The 18,286-nt window shown below is 35.2% G+C and overlaps 1 protein-coding gene across 1 annotated transcript in view; it reads left to right on the forward strand.

The window, feature by feature from the left end:
* The window catches only part of ZCCHC2 (zinc finger CCHC-type containing 2), a 93,034-nt gene that overhangs the window by 55,656 nt on the left and 19,092 nt on the right, over positions 1 to 18,286 (forward strand). The window contains exons 10-12 of the mRNA XM_044682262.1: positions 11,239 to 11,371; positions 12,713 to 12,777; positions 13,099 to 13,193. Coding sequence (XP_044538197.1) covers positions 11,239 to 11,371; positions 12,713 to 12,777; positions 13,099 to 13,193 — 293 coding nt within the window. The remainder of the gene's footprint in view (positions 1 to 11,238; positions 11,372 to 12,712; positions 12,778 to 13,098; positions 13,194 to 18,286) is intronic.

Genomic DNA, 18,286 nt, shown 5'->3' on the forward strand with positions numbered 1-18,286 from the left:
AAGTTGCAGAACAATTGGGATCTATTAGAAGGAGCATATTTAGGTATTCTCAATGTAGTCATTGGCCCTAATGAAAAGAAAATTAGAATTAGATTCTCAGAAGCTCAACAATTGCTCATTTATTTAGTCCTTTGCATTTAGCTCTGGTCAATTTTAAAAAAGGAAAATTTCAGAAAATTATAAGTCAGCAAATGGGGCTGTGTCCTTAATTTCACTAAATTCCCATTTTACCATGTAGTTTTCAGATATGTCTATTAAAGTGAGGAGAATAAGTGAAAAACACTGATATCTCATCATTGATGGGGGGGAAAGTATTATCTTTATATCTATTATTCCTCTTCTTTCCACCCTCACCCCCCCAATTTAACACTTACATCAATTGCTATCAGTGTTGGTCTTGACTTTTGCAACGGAACTTTTCTTGGAACTGAGTCCATTTGGGAAACAGAGAATGTAATACATATATCCATTCATGAATAACCAGTAGTTGATTTCATGAACCTACTTCATCTCTTCCTAACTTCCCTTTTCAGCCCATACTTTTTTTTTAGATAAATGATAATGCAGAGTACTTAATACCTACTTTACACTTGTTCAAGCTTCTACCTTTTTTCATGTATACAAAAAGATCAATCTTTTTAAGATAATTTAGGTATAATTTCCATTTAAAGAGACCTTTAAAATAACCATTTACCTCTTAGGCAAGTGTAATTTATGGAATGCAAGGACGCTAATGTCTTATTTATCTAATTTGCCTTGAAAATGAGCGTTTGCAAATAATGCACAATATTATTCTTTAAATAATCTTTTTTCTTCTTGACTATTTTTGATAAAAGTTTTTCTGAAATAGATTATATGCTTCTTTGCACCATTTAAGCATGAATACTATTTAAGTGAAATGTTAGTATAATTCTGAAAAGTCTAATTTTACATTGACCTTTGTAGCTATTAGGGTTGAATAGGCAAGCTTTTAAAAATAATTGCAAATTTACCTCTCAGACACTTCCTAACTATGTGACCCTAGACAAGTCACTTAACCTAAATTGCCTGCCCTTACCACTCTTCTACCTCAGAACTTATACCTAGTATCAACTTTAAGACAGAAGGTAAAAAATAATTGCAAACTTTAACTGATTTTTGTGTACTGATGAAGGAAATTAAAGGTTTACAGATAAAGCAAGGAATAAAGATATTCCTTTGTCTTGTTTTTGTTTATTCATTTTTTTAACTTAACTGTTTTATTTTAACTTAAGATCTATAAAATTATATCATGTAATGAAATCTGAGTTGAAAGAAATCCCAGAAGTCTACTCTTTCTCTTAGCTGACCCTGTCATCTTTATAATTCCTCTAAAAAGTGGTTGTTTAGCCTCTAGTAGTAGTATACTTAACTATTTCTGGAGGCAAACAAACCATTTCACAATAGCTGGAATTGTTAAGGAGTTTTTCCTTATCAAGCAAAAATCCAACAAACTGCTCCTAATTCTGTCCTTTGGAGTGAAGTAAAACCAGCACTCCCCTTTCATATGATAAGCCCTGAAAGGAATTCAAGACTACTATTTAGTCCCTGTTGTCTTCTCATTACAGATTTAAAATGTTCTTGTAACTGATCTTCCTGGCATGATTTTGAGACTCTTCACTATTCTATATGCCTCCTAGAAGCATTCTGGTTTGTGTTCCCCAAAATGGTAGTGCCTTGAACTGAATACGTTTAGATAGTGTAACTGGTTCATAGTTTGACATTACTGAAACTACCATTATTCTGAACATAATTCTTTTTTTAAATATAGGGTTTTTTATTTTTTTAAACCCTTAACTTCTGTGTATTGGCTCATAGGTGGAAGAGTGGTAAGGGTGGGCAATGGGCGTCAAGTGACTTGCCCAGGGTCACACAGCTAGGAAGTGTCTGAGGCCGGATTTGAACCCAGGACCTCCCATCTCTAGGCCTGCCTCTCAATCCACTGAGCTACCCAGCTGCCCCCTATAGGTTTTTTTTTAATTATCATTTCTGAATATATTCTTGCCCCACACTTCCCCAGTCAACCATCTGATAAAAAAAGAATCTCAGAAGTGGCAATCTATCTAGTTTAGGCTTTGCAAATTTATCAGATAAATGACCATATAGCCTTGGCTGAAGACCTAGAGAAACCCCCTCACATTTTGAGTTGGCCCAGTTCACTTATGGCTTGGTATAATTGTTATAAAAGTTGTGGGTTTTTTTTTCCTTCCTCTCTGACATCAAGCCTAAATTGGCCACTTTGCCACTTCTATCCATTGTTCCTTGTTCTGCCTTCTGGGGCCAAACGTAACCTTTTTTTTTTTTTTAAACCCTTGTACTTCGGTGTATTGTCTTATAGATGGAAGATTGGTAAGGGTGGGCAATGGGGGTCAAGTGACTTGCCCAGGGTCACACAGCTAGGAAGTGTCTGAGGCCGGGTTTGAACCTAGGACCTCCTGTCTCTAGGCCTGACTCTCACTCCACTGAGCTACCCAGCTGCCCCCCAAACGTAACCTTCTGCTTCCTAGAGTCTACCTCTTTTCATGCAGCCCAAGAACATATTAGGATTTTTGGTTTCCATATCACAAGACAGATTCATTCAACTTGTGATCCACCTAAAACCCCAACTAACATATCATGTTTATTATGATGTGCCAGATACTGTACTAAGTGCTTTACAGTTATCTCCTCTGATCTCATAACTACCCTGGGAAATAAGGCAAACAGGTTAAATGACTTGCCACCTATCTTTTTATAAATCACTGCTTCCTTTTCTAGACTTTCAATGACCATCTCTTTAATGATCCATTCTGACCAGGAATCAAATTCAAGCTCACTAGCCTATTATTTGGACTCTCTTCTCTTTTTTCTGGATGTTGGCTCTTCTCCAGTCTGTCATACTTCACCTATTTTCCTTGATCTTTCAAACACCACTAACAGTGCCACAGCAGCACATGTAATCACCTTAAGGATTTGAGCATCTCTAGTTCATATGGGCCAGATGAGTTGAATTCATCAAGGGCAGTTAGATGCTCTTATGGTTTCCTTGTCTTAGTTATCAACTCCCTTCATGTCTGTTTTGTCTTTTCCAGTGTAAAAGTCATTTGTCTTTGAAGGAAAAATAGAAACCAGTTAAGAATTGAACAGCTCTACCAGCTCTCTTGTCTTTTTGCCTCATTCACTTTAAGCAGAGGTTTTCTCCTTTCTTTGATGCTTTTTTTCTCCTTTTTATGTTGTCTTTAATTTTCCTTACCCCAATCTCAGATTATTCTGAGCTTTACTATAACTGACAATATTTGTACAAGACCATCCATGCTCTTAAATTCACTTTCTGTTACTTGACCTTCTGCTTTCTATACATTTATCTTAAAAATCAAGCCAGTTGATCAAGTAGTTCCCCATGCATCTACATCAGTCTTTTCAGACAAATCTCATTTTTCCTTCAACAATAGCGAAGGGTGGGGCAGAGGGTGTAACTGAGCAAAACTAATCAATGTATCAACCAAATCTTAAAATTTTTGAGTTGTTGTAAAAGAGTGTTTACTATGACCAGCAAGTCATGGAGACTAAATTTTTAATGTCCACCTTGCTTAATTTTCTACTTTTAAGTCTTGGGACTTGCCTGTTATTCCATTTATCTTTTGATTTTTTTACCTTAGCATTCCAGCCCTCTATAATGATTGTGCCATCTTTTTAAAATTTTGTTTCTAGATGATCTTTGTAGAGCTGAGCACCTTTAACCTCCTTGGCAGTTGTTGGAGCATAGACTTGTATTATTGTAATGTTAAATGGTTGTCTTGATTCTAAACATATCATTCAGATTATACCCCAGTATTGCTTTTCTCAGCTTTTTAATAACCATGTGGGCTACTCTTATTTCTTTTAAGGGATTCTTGCCTATAGGAATATATGTAATAGTCACTTGAATTAAATTCACCCATTCCTATCCATGTAAGTTCACTGACATCTAAGATGTCAATATTTAATCTTTCTATCTCCAGCTTACCTTGGTTCATAAATCTTACATTCCAGGTCCCTGTGCACTATTGATCTTCTCAATATTGGACTTTCCTTTTATCACCAAAAACATCCACGTTTGAGTTTCCTTTTGGCTCTGGCCCAAATGCCTCATTCTTTCTGGAGCTATTTGTAGTTGTCTTCCATTCTTCCCCTGTAATGTGTTGGACACCTTCTAACCTGAAGGCCTCATCTTCCATTGTTATGTCATTTATCATTTTAATACTGCCTTTGGGATTTTCTTGACAAAGATACTAGAATAGTTTGTCATTGCCTTCTCTAGTGGATTATATTTTGTCAGAATTCTACACAATGCCCTATCCATTTTGGGTAACCTTGTACAGCACAGCTCATAATTTCACCCCTTTACCATAACAAGACAGTGATCCAGGAGCGAGGTAGTTTATTAATGTGCCCAATATTTATGTTAGTTTTTGAGGGATATTTTGTCACATTGTAGACTCGAGCTTACTGCTAACTAAAAATTATACTTCCTAACAAATTGTCAAAATTCCTTTTCTATATTTATTAATTTCTTAAAAGGAAAAATAGGCCTTTATCCTTCTAAAATTCTTATAATATTTGACCTGCATCTATTTCAGTTTTGATTTTGTCATTGAAAGCATTAGCTTTGTCTTCTTTGTATTTTTCATAGATTTGCTAAACTGTGCCTTCATCCAAATCATTGATACTTTAAACATAAAAGACCTAACCAGGGATAGCCATGTGGCATTCTTACAGGTTGCTATTGATCTGTTCTTGAGACCTGGGTGTTAAATCAGCTTTTAATCAACTTTACTGTACTATATTATCCAGTCAACATCTTGCCCATTTTTTTTTTACGAGAATATAAAAAAGAATTTTCTAAGGGCCTTGCCAAAATCCAGATTTACTAAATCTACAATATTCCTCTAGTCTATCAGTCTAGTAACCCCATCCAAAAAAGGAAATAAGGTTAGTTTGGTATGATTTGTTCTTAGTGAACCCATGGTGGGCCACAGTGACTGCCATATCACTTGTTGACACACTAAATTCCCATCAGCCATTCCTTTGATGGATTTATAGAACTTGAAAGGACCTAACATATGCTTTGGCCTCTTAATCTGGTCTAATTTACTTATTTATTTTATCTCCTCTCCACTTCTACTCTCTTCCCAGGATGGCTAAGAGCATCTCAGATAAAAAGTAAAAGATTATTGGAACATCTAGGCTACACAGCGGATAGAGTGCCAGGGCTAGAGTTGGGAGAACCTAGGTTCAAATTTGACCTCACATACTTCATAGCAGTGTGACCCCAGGCAAATGATTTAACCCCAGTTGTCTAGCCCTTATCATTCCTGTCTTAGAATTGATACTAAGACAGAAGGTAAAGATTTTTTTAAGTAAAGTATTATTTCAAAGCAGCTGTGTATTTTTCACTATTTACTTGCTTCCTACATGTAGCCTAGCACAATGATAGACATGTAGTAAATGCTAAATGCTTGGTAAATATTTAAATACTTAAGGATTGAGAAGCATTTACATATTTGGGTTTTAGAAAAGAAAACTCCAGAAAACAAATTATGTGAGAAAAGTTACTTCAGTTGTTGTCCTGCTTAGATCCAGCCATACTAATGGATATATACCTCAAGGAGATCAAGACAAATCCCATATATACCAAATATTCAGAGTAATGCTTTTTATAGCAATAAAAAGAAACAAAATGGGTATCCATTGATTAAGTAATGCCTGACTATATTAAGGTATGTTAATATAATGGAATATTATTGCAAGATTATCTAATTATCAAGCATTTATTAAGTACTATATATGCCAGGCATTATGTCAAGCTCTAAGGATGCAATAAAAAAAGCAAAACCCATCCTTGCCTTCAAGAGTTAACATGCTCTAAGAAAAGAAACCACATTTGTAAATCAGTACATAGAAAATCAATACAGAGTTGATGGGAGATAGCCTTAGAAAATAATGTATTGGCACAGGGAGGAATAGGAAAGGCCTTCTATAGTAGATGGAATTTTAATTTAATATTAAAGCCAGAAAGTCTAAAAGTTGAAGAGGAGGAACATTTATAAGCATAGGGGATAGACAGTGCCAAAAAATAGAGACAGGATATAGAAAAGCATTGTGAGAAACAAGTAGGTTTAGATGGTAAAATACATGGGGAGAATATGTTGAAAGATTAAAAGGGGCCACATTGTGACAAACTTTGAAAGCCAAACATTTATTATTCATATTTGACCTTCAAGGTAATAAGGAGCTGTTGGATTTTATTGAATAGGGGATGAGATGGTCAGGTGTGATGACCTTCTAATTAGTAGGCTGTTTTGAGATAATGAGGGCCTGAACTATAATTGTAGATTTGTGAGTGATGAGGAGGTGGTGATGGGGAAATAATGAAACAAATGCTATAGATAAAGAAATGAGATTTGGTAACTTATTGGATATGTGAAGTGAACAAGAAAGTAGTCAAGGATAACATCAAGTTTATGAACCTGGATAATAGGAATAGTGATGTTCTTAATAGTAACAGGAAAGTTTAGAAGTAGGATGAATTTGCAGGTTAAGATAATACAAAGTTCAAATTTGGACATCATGAGTTTTGACATGCCTTTATCCATTTTGAAATATCCAATAGGTAATATCACCACATATTAGAAGTATGAGGACCTGTGGTGTAAAGAACCAAATACTGATGAAACTTATTTTTAAAAAGAAAGAGGAAAAAATCCTCTAACTTGTCTCTTCCATTTACTACTGAACTAAAAACTGTAGGAGTAAATAGATGTTGATGATCATTAACAAATGAATACTTAGACCAGTGGTTCCCAAACTTTTGGCCTACTGCCTCCTTTCCAGAAAAAATATTACTTAGCCCCCTGGAAATTAATTTTTTTTTAATTTTAATAGCAATTAATAGGAAAGATAAATGCACCTGTGGCCATCACTGCCCTCCTGGGTCGCTGCAGCGCCCACTTTGGGAATCACTGACTTAGACAAAGAAAAATGTCATGAAAGAAACCAAAGTTTTCCTTAAGACAGAAAAATTTCCCTTCAATTATTCTCTTGTGGCAGTAGCATATACTTAAGTTTATTTGAATCAGTAAATTCAGGGAAAATAAGAGCCTAACTTCAATTTTTTTCTAGTTTTTGTTAAAAATATTAGCTAGAATAATGCAATGACTTTGTACCTCTGAATTCAAAACTGAAATTCATTAAATTATTCAAAATAATTTCCATGTAATTATCTGAAATGATGCATGTCAAAATTGTGTTTGTTCCTTTATCCAGGAAAAATTCAATATATGACACTACTAGAAATTTATACTCCTTGAGTCACTTCTGCTTTGTTTTTAAACATGGTCATTTAATAGAATAAAAATAGGGAGTAGATGGAGTCTTGGTAACCACTCAGTACAATCCTTTATGAAACACTCACTTTTTTTTCCTGTAGAGGTATAAAAGGGAATAGAAGACAATTGTAAAGAATGAAACAGTCAAAAAAAAATTCTTGTTTTTTTGTGAAATGATTACAGTCAAGAACTTAGCTCATATACTTGGGAATTTGGGGTATTTATTTTGGTAATACTCCAATATTTGGACTTCAGAGATGTATGATGAAAGCAATAGGCTTTGGGTGTCCAGGGCACTAAAACTGAAAAGGCTTTGCTACATCAGAAAGAACACTGGTCTAGAATTTATGACTGTCCTAGTTCTGGCATTACCACTAGTTATCTGAGTTGTCTTGAATAACAACCTCTTTGGGGTCTTAATTTTCTTGTTATTAAAATTAGAGGATGGGAGTGGTGTTCTTACTTTTAGAATATGAGAGTATCAAGTTCTAAAAGGCTGATCCTGTAATTCATTTTAAAGAAATTAAATCAAAAGTAAGTCATTGGTTAGAGGGCCAACCTTGGAGTCAGTAAGACCCATATTCAAATCCACTCTGACATAGAGTAGGTGTGAGAACATAGGGAAGTCACTTAACCTCCTAGCCAGTTTCCCAGACTCTAGAAGTTTTTGACTGTCAGTCACCCTCTTCATATAGCAAGCACTGCTCTCTACTTGTTTAACCATGATTTCTCAGTATCTTTTGTTGGATCTTCATTCAAACCATGCTCACTAACCAAGGCTGTAGCCTGGACCCTCCTTTTTCTGTTTCATTAATGTTTTGCTTAGTGAAATAATTAGTTCCCATGTGTTAAATTATCTTTACATATGTGGTTTTTATCTATTTGGCCAGATCTGATTTCTTTCTTGACCTCCATTCTTATATCTCCATCTGCCTATTGGATATCTTGAACTGGATGTCATATAGGTACTTAAACTCAGCATGTCCAAAACTAAACTCATCATCATACCCTCAAACCCCTGTCCCCTTCCTATTACTGTTGAGAGTGCCATCATCTTTTCGGCTTGCAACCTCAGTGACAGCTCAATGCCTCACTCCCCCATATCCAATCTCTCACTAAATCTTGTCAATTCTATCTTTGTAACATTCTAAACCCCTTCTTTTCTGATATAATTACTGTCCAGTGCAGGCTCTGACCACTTCATGCCTGAACTTTTGCAGTAGCTTTTTGTTTGGTCTCTTTGCTTCAAATCTTTTTTCTATTCCATCCTTCCCTCAACCTTCAGATTGAACTTTCTAAAGTTTAGGTCTGATAATGTCACACACCTCCTACCTCAATAAATTCCAGTGGCTTCCTATTAACCTCTAGAATTAAATATAAAATCTTCTGGGTTGTACCTGGAACTCTCCCTCTTCATCTCACCTCTTGTCTTCCCTGAGATCCTTTAAAACTCAGCAAAAAATCCCACCTTTTATAAAAAGCCTTTCCTAATCCCCCTAATAACCAGAACCTTCCCTCTATAATTATCTCTAACCTGTATTTATGTTGTTTGTACATAGTTCTTTGCGTATTGAATACTACTCTCTATCCTTTTCCCCTGCCATCCCCCCAATTCCCCTGCTGGACTGTGAGCTCCTTGAAGGTAGAATTTTCGTGTCCCAACTCTTAGCACAGTGCCCAGCACTATATACAGGATTACTGACTTAAATTGACTTGATTTGATTTGACTAGAAACAGGAAAAGGAGTGTCTTATATGAGGAACAACAAGGGCTAGTGTGTCTGGAATGTAGAGCATGTGGAACAGGAGTGGGGGGGGGCGGGTGTAGAGTGGTGTGTTCATAATGAACACAAGTCAGATTTCTTCCCTGTTGAAGTTTACAGTCTAATAGGGGCATAAGAAATGCACAGATAACTAATTCAGTACAACACATTGGAGATGCACCAAAGAAGTGTCAGCAGAATCAAGCTTCACCATTCTGACATCCACAAGATGATCTCAAAATCCTTTCTTAATCCAGGAGAGAATAAGGAAAAAGCCTATTTTGTTGCATCTTTATATCCTAAAATGGGTAGCTAGGTGGTATAATAGACAGAGCACTGGGCCTGGGATTAGGAAGTTCTGAGGTCAAATCCAGTCTTGGGCACTTGCTAACTAGGCAAATTAACCCTGTTTCCTCATCCGTAAAAGTGAACTAGAGAAAGAAATGGCAAACCACTACTATATCTTTTTCAAGAAAATCCTAAATGGGCTCACAAAGAGTCAAACAAGACTGAAAATACCTGAACAGCAACAACAATTCTTACAAAGTTTTTTTGTTGAAAAGATAAAATTGTGTTTGTAAAAAAAAAAAATCATACAGCATAGATATTCAGACTTAAGGGTGCTATTTTACCCTTTTTTCCCCAAAGGTAGTGATGAATTAGAAGTAAAGAAAATGCCTTCCTTTGTTTATCATTATAATCTTTAGAGACTGATGAACATGTTTCTACCTGCATGCTAGTGTAGTATAGAGTATGTACATGTGCACATTTGTGAATATGTATGCATTTTCTCACTTATTTATAGAAATGTAATTCAATAAGTCCTATTTTAGGCAGAAAATTTTTTATTCCTCTTCCCTTTAGAAACTTTAGTCTATTATAGTAAGGGACATTTGGGTTGACAAAGAAAACTGAGAGCCCCAATGAAACATTTAGGAATTTCTTTCAAAAGAGTGTATAGATGTAGCCTCTATTCATACTTAAACTGTTGAGGAATATTTAGAATGAACTTTTGACTTAAAAAAGAAATGAGTGTATAGTGGACTCTTCCTGTGAATCTTTAAAACACTACATAAATGTGTTATACACACACACACACACACACACACACACACACACTCTCTCTCTCACTGTATGCATATGGCCATATATGTGTATATGCAGATGTGCATGCATATTTTTATGTATTTATGTCAGAATGTAACTTTTAACACAGATCTTCCTGGATTTAAAACCAGCTCTTTACTATTAGGTGAAAATAATTCCTCCAACTTTAACTTAAGAGTAATATGAATATCTTAAGATCTGATATGGGGTAGTGGAGAGTCAGAGTTCAGGTAGGCTATAAGGGTTAGGGAGGAGGGTTAGGAATACTGGTCTCTTAACTTCTCTCTGCCAAACAATTTTTTTAGGACTAGAATTCCCTTTAGACATTCAGTAGAGAGATTTTTTAAAATACCGTCACCGATCAAATCATAGATCCGAGTCTACTATCCCTTTTCCTCCTCACAAAAAACCAACAAAATAATATTTCATGTCGGATATATGCTTTCTAGACATTTCTACAATGTTTAGAGTTATAATTTTTAGAAAATCTTAGTGAATGAACTTAAGATATTTTATTGTAGAGTAAATATATTATGGTGAAAATAAAATATAACTTGCTAAAACTTAAGTGCAAATATGTTAGGAATCTTTTTGCATTTAATTTTGATATGAAAATATTGTTATGATTTTAACAAATTACTGCACTTGATTCCTTTTTTGTTTGTTCCTTTTGGGGATTTTTGGGGTCTCAAGTAATTTTTTTTTAAAAGATGGAAATTTTTTTTAAACCCTTACCTTCTGTCATAGAATCAATACTATGTATTAGTTCCAAGGCAGAAGAGTGGCAAGGGCTAGGCTAGGGATTAAGTGACTTGCCCAGGGTCACAAAAGCTAGGAAGTATCTGAGGCCAGATTTGAACCCAGGACCTTCCATCTCTAGGGCTGGCTCTCAATCTACTGATTGAGAAACCGGAAATTTCATCCAAGAAAGGATACAGTATTTTCTTCACTTGGTGAAAAATACTTTTAACAACAAATGTTAAGAACCACTTTTTCCTGTGACAGCACCGTTGGTACAAGTTGTTCCTCATTGGATGGTCTTGCTCTACAACACTCTGAACAGAATGGGATGGTCGTGGACTGGAGAAAGAAAGGCTGTGTCCTACAGCACCCAGAGCACTGCACATTAGTAGACCAGGTATGTGACCCTTTCCACCATAGATTGTTAGCTTAAGACTAGCATTACTACTCTTCTAGGACATTTATATCTGGAAAGAAAGTAAAACTAAAGTGACAGTTTTTGTCAGACATTTTATTTTGAAAAAGAAAATGAAAGACTTGATTTTATTCAGGAAGATGGCCAGTCAAACTTATAATATTTGATATTTAGAGCTATATAGTGAGATGGAGAGAAAACCATGGAGAGTTTGCACATTATACATGATTATCCCTACTCTAATAGAACTGTGATCTCATTGGCATGAATATACTTCCTTTGCTAGTGTGGGTAGCAGCTTCTCGGTGCCTTTTCCCTATCTTGCCCTTCACAGAAGAATCCACCTTTATTAATGATTTTAGTGTCTCATGGGTATGGATACCCATTGGTGACAAGAATTTTGAAGCTGATATGAAGTGGGTTAGTCTTTTATTAGTACTTAACCATAGTCTGTTAACACCACTTAATCTTCATAAAATAAAAAACATAAATGGAGAGGCAGCTATGTTGTGTTGGAGCTTCATCTCAGAGCCAGAAAGACCTGGGTTCAAATTTTGTCTCTAACATATACCCCAGGCAAGACATTTATCTAAGCAACTCTTTAGGGCTATACATTACAGAAAAGGCACCAACCTACTGTGGTGAAGGGAGTTTTCTCTTTCAAAGAAATCAAAAGTCCAATTCCTATCTCCTAAAATGTAGGACAAAACAGAGAAGTACTTGGAGAGTCAGTTCTTATAAGAACATAATGAATAAAGAACAGAATAAAATATAATTAATCTGGCTTTGAGGAATGAAAATAGGAAGGCTTATCATAATTGAAAGGATAGAAAGAAACTATATTCCTCTTCTTCACCTGGAAAACTAGCTTTGAGAACAGTTTTTTCAGTACTACTCCACATGCATTTCATTATATTTTTAAAAATTAGAGGGATATCAAATATATCACCTAGTTTTTAATTCTGTGATATGGGATGATAAGGGTTAAACCTTGTTTATTCAAGGCAACAATGACTTTCACCTAGAAAATAGGATAAGCTTTTCCTTTGCCCTATAAGATATAAATTGAGTGAATTGCAACTTCTCTTTATAACAAAGTCAACAAAAGTCTGTGTACTTCTCTTAGACCAACCTTAGCCTACATAAGCTGCTATTTTGTCCTTGATTTTTAGAAATGATATGGTTGGGAAAAGAAGGGAGAAAATGGGAGGCATAATTACAAATTAGATATATATTATGTTTCACCATTACATGCTAGATTGTCCATAGCTATCTGATTATAATTGATCTCTTTTCTAATTTGTCTTGATATTCTTCTCTTAGCATGCAGCAGATAAATGGAGCTTATCTTCATTAAGCAAAAAGAAAGGAAAGCCTCAAATAGAAAAGTGAGTTGAGTTTGCTATTACCTGTAATGAATATACATTTTACAGATTGTACCTTCTAACTGATTGGTAGAAAGTAGCTCATGCATTACTATAAAACAATTATTCCTTAGTTGAATTTCTAAATATTTTAATTTGTCTCTTAAAGGTATCATTAAGATAATTGTATAGAGAATGTTTGTATAAAACAGTTGTCCCATAAATAAATTCAATTTAAAAATACTGGGATAATTTTCCACTTGGTAATTAGAGGTTGCATTTTTTTTGTACATAGCATAAACAGTCATTAAGAAATATTTGTAATGTGTATGAACTTTAATTTAGGGAGAAAATTAAGAAGACAGACAGTAGATTGAACAGTAGAACTAATGGTGTTAGTGTTTCTACACCCCAGCATGTCCATGGAAGCACAGTGAAAGGTAAGTGGGTTGTTTTTTTTAATGTGAAGTATTAATGAAGGGGGGTGTGTGTATGTGTGTGTGTGTGTACATATATATATATAGTAATAGAGAAATAAAGCCAAGGATATACATAATTTTCATAATTAATTCTGCTTGCTTAGTCTTCTTTAAGAACCTTAATAACATATGACCATGATTACATCTAATAATTTAAAGGTCTACATATTTGTGTGTTTTTGTTTTTGTCTCATACATTTAGCCTTTTTACTGACTTCCAGTTTTCCATTTACCAATCATTATTATAGTTTCCTTTAGTTCTCTGGTCTATACATTGATACCATTGCTATGTTCCCTCTGCTGGTATTTATTGTCTTAAAATTTTTATGTTAAATCATTAAAAATAGTCTACACAGGTAGACCTTTAACAAAGATTGATCCCACAGATGAAGGTTTTTGTTCTGCGAGTTGATTGTTAAGTTTAATTGTGTGGCAATATAGATTTTTAAAAATAGTATGAATAATTTGTTGTTTAGGGAAGTTGAATTCTAAAAAATGTCACAGCATTTCCATTTGAAAAGTAGTTGAGTGACTTTAATAATGTTGATTAGCTTTGGAGACAACCATGTCCATTCTAAGGGATTTGTCTTAATAACTTTTTAAGCCCTTGTAATGATCCTAGGATTCCCTACCCCACTTTTCGTTCCCCAGAAGACAGGTAAGTTATAGTATTTTTTTCATATTAATGTATTTTGTTTTTATCTAATTTCCACATATATATAAAAAATCCATATTCCCCCACTTCTGCAAAGAAGGAAGGAAGGTGCATTTTTTTCACTTTTTTTTTTTTAAGGACTAATTATAGTCTTTGTAGTTAAACAGTATCCAATTTTGTTGGGATTTTTTTTTTGTTCTTTCCATTTATGTAGTCATCGTGTATATCATTTACCTGGTTCTGCTTGCTTTACTTTGCATCAATTCATATAAGTCTTCCCAGGTTCTCTGTATTCATATTCTTCATTTCTTATGACATAACATTCCATTAAGTTAAATGTTTTCTGAGAGAACGAATACCTGGTGAGAAACTTGAGGATTTCCTGAGACTTCTTGTTTGTCTTTTCATAGTGTAGGTTAAATGGTCCTCTGCAAACATAGTAAGTACTCATCTATCTCTTCTTGATTTGAAAGTGACCTGGGATTCTCAGAGGCTGAGCCAGGGGAACACAAACTTCTGGCAGGTTCTGCCAAGCTGGAAGGATTAGAGTACAGGACCAATGACAGACTGTTGTCCAAGAGTCAACCTGTTTAAGTAAAGAGAAGCTCAAACCCAGAAGATTGGTCAAAAAACCCTCAGTAGTGTGTCCTCAAACAGTGACAGTGGTGAAAAATTGGCCAGAGGATGCTAAGAACCAACTGTGTTGCTCAACGAGTTGCCTAAACAAGTTGACCTATTATAGAGGAACTGAGCAATATCCTATTGACAATTTCGCTATTAATGAAATCAGAAGCCATAAGGAATTTGAAGCTGAGACAGTTCAAAGAGTCTCATCAGAGGTGGGAAAAAGGTATTAGCAGGGCGGAGTTGGGTGATCAACCTGCACCGAAGTCAATAAGGAGTCTGATTTCATGGAACATTTAGTCATCTTGCCCCTGCATTGCTCATGATCAACTTCTGCAAATAAATAATGGAGATAATTGCAGCGTGTTTAAACATCTGTTTCAGAGGATGAAAAAATAGGGAAGTTCTATGAAATACTTATCAGTATCTTAAAGAATATCTTATTTTGTCCAGTGATGTCCACATAAATATGTGAGCATAAAGAGAGAATGATGAAAACTATTGGAAAATACAGTTTAGGATTTTTAAAAACAATAACGGTTTGTAAACTATTCAGAAACCACTCTTTAATATCACTTATTTTGTTCACAAAGTGAAAACTGGTCCTCATAGAAGTTTGTGTGAGATTCAACTAAGCTAGAAATGACACTAGACATTTATAGATGAAACTGGAAGGACAAGAAATTGATTTGAAATGAAAGAGAAATCTTCTTATATTTCTGTAGCAATCATACTCTCCTGGGTAGCAGTAGTGAAGTCATTTAAGTAGCAGTTAACTTCTGAAATCCAAAAGAACTGTTGGATCTGACCAGATACATTTAAAAAAAAACCCACCACCAGCACCACCTGCATAGAGACTATGTCATTTTAAAGGCACTCAAAGATTGATTTCCACCTGAGAAATAGTCATTAGCAACTACTAGCCTACTTTATCATCCTATAAAATCTTCATGGAAAATAATCATACATTGAGGATATTCTTAATCAAAATATAAGAAATGGACTTGTAGCCCACAGCTTCACAGTTACCTCACAGATGGGTGTAAATAATTATTTTGTGTTTTATCGTTACTTTCTTTTATCACTTTCTATCCTTGGTCATTTCAAGAGAATTTGGCTTGTTAGAAATAAAGCTTTAAATACCCTCTTCAAAAAAGGTATCTTTCACCATTCTTTGATAGACATGAACATTATCTATATATAGATAAGAACACTGATTATCATTGTCAAGTGAAGCAAAAAGTAAGTAAGGAGACCAATACTAGAGGTATTTTCTTCATAAGAGAGCAGTTTCTAAAAAGGAATCTATATTCTTTATTACATTTTTAAAAATTTAATTCATTATCGATGGTGACATTCTCTAAATGCTCCCATTCACAGCTGAAGTATTATTGTTGTCAACACACATTAAGTACCTGTTATGTGTCAGGCAGCATTTTAGGTACTGAGATAAATATACAAAAATTTCCCTTCAAGAAGTTTACATTCTGCTGGGGGAGACACATTCATAGATGAGTAAATGCAGAGTGTAGACAAAATAAAATACAGAATGATTTGGTGGACAGAAATTCAGAAAACTTTCTTGAAGGAGGTAGCACTTGTTTTGAGCCTTGAAAACAAGTAGATGTTTCATGTGGGAGCAGAGCATTGTAGGCATGGAGGACAGCCTGGGCAAAGGCATAAAGTCAAAAGATAGAATGTCTTTTATGGGAAATACAGCAAGCACACCAATTTGCCCATCATTTAGAACATGTGATGGAAGTAGGCAGAAGTCAAAGGAGAGGGTGAGTAATCAGTCTAGAAAGGTAGTTTGGAGCCATATTTTAGAGGGATTTAAATGTTAAATGTAAGATTTTGTATTTATCCCAGAGGCACAGGGGACCCCTAAAGCTTCTTGATCGGGGGAGCAATATAATCATACCTGCTCCATTTAGAGATATAAATTGGGCAGCTGTATGGAGGATAGATTAACTGGGCAAGAGGTGATGGCAATCAGAGCTAGAGTATTGATGTTTGTATAGAGAGACTTGGAATAAGCATGTTGAATTGGAATCCATAATTCCTCCTAATTGATGGGATATATAGAGGGGGTAAAATAGGATCCATAGAATGAAGATGAAGCTTCAGACCTTGGTTACTAGAAGAAAATGGCACTCTTTACATAGAGATAGGAAGAAGTTTGGGTAATAATAAACTTGATTTTTTAGTATGTTCAGTTTAAGATGCTTGTGGGATATCCAGATGGAACTGTCCATCAGAAAATTGAACTGAAGTTTAAAAAGATCTTGATGGTTACACATGTAACCTGCACAGAGATGAACAAAGCTATCTCTGTAGTGCCATGCCTGTCAGTAGAATCATGAGAGCCCAAAGAATCATGAAGAGATTGGAAGAAAAAGTGACAGTTGTATGTTGCCCCAGGTCAAAGCCTTTTCAGTGAAATCTGTAATCAAATAGCTTAACCATCTGCACAGAAAAACAAAGTGCAAAAAAAAAAAAGTACGTTGCCCAGATTATAACAAGTCCACTTTTTCAGTTAATGTCTTGGTATGAACATCTTGGATAATGAACTGGACTATGAATTGAATGGGAGGTGCAGCTAGATCACATTTGAGGAGGTGTGCAATGCCTTCAGTGATCTAAGTTGCTTGTTGCACCAGTCAGCAAGCATTTATTAAACATTTTCTATCTCCTGAGTTTTGGCAACTATAGTAGATAAGATTTCTGTATCTGGAGTTAGGTAGACTTGAATTCAAATCCAGCTTCAGACACTTAGTAGCTTTGTGATCCTGGGCAAACCATTTAACCTCTCCCTCAGTTCTGTCGACTGTAAAATGGAGATAATCACAGCACCTACGTTCCAGGGTTGGTATGAGAATCAAATGAGATACTTGTAAAGTGCTTATTAGCACAGTGCTTGCTGAATAGGTGCTTAATAAATGCAAGAAAAGAAACAAATTGTTTGCTTTCATGAAACTTACATTCTACCAAGCCTGTTGAATATCTTTTTCTGGTAGTGCAATATAGCTATAAATCATACAATACAATTAATTTATAGTAATCAAGGTTGCAAGCGAATTAAAGGACTATGGAAAGATGTATGGGTGGATGGATAGAAGCAGATTGTAGTGACTAAACAATGGAGTTTTTTTAATATGAAAAATAGCATAAGTCAATCATTAGTATGCAAATTTAGCCAGTATAGCTGCTTGAATGGAGGCACAAAATCCAGCTCCCATAATCTGTTCCAGTGAAAACCTAAAAATAATTGAATAATGATGAAGCAAATAAACTATAGAAAGTTCCTTTATCCACCCCAGAATTGTACAAAAAGTCAGTAGCCTACAACCAATAGGAAAGGGGATTCACCCAAAATAAATCTAGTATTAACATATGAAATGATAGCTTCTCATTCTGTGACTCATTAACTGGACCAGCTATTTCTTCAGCTTTCAAGGGTGGAGGGGTCCCATTAGAAAGCCCCACAATAGTCAGAAACCTGAAGCTTGGACTTCGGAAGGAGCTCAGAACTGTAGTGCTCAGATTGGGATAACCTGGACCTAAGGTCTCCCAGGAGGAGGCCCTAGTCCTGAGATATCTTAGAGGGTCCGGTAGGTTTAGCACTCCAGGAAAGATACATATTTTTTTATCAGTTACATGTAATAACAAATTTCCACATAAGTTTTCTGAAGTTACATGATCTAAATTGTCTCCCTCCTTTCCATCCCTCCCTCTTCCCTTAGCTGGCAGGTAATTCTATTTGGGTTATACATGT

The sequence above is a fragment of the Gracilinanus agilis genome, chromosome 1 (genome assembly GCF_016433145.1).
Source record: "Gracilinanus agilis isolate LMUSP501 chromosome 1, AgileGrace, whole genome shotgun sequence".
Taxonomy (NCBI): Eukaryota; Metazoa; Chordata; class Mammalia; order Didelphimorphia; family Didelphidae; genus Gracilinanus; species Gracilinanus agilis.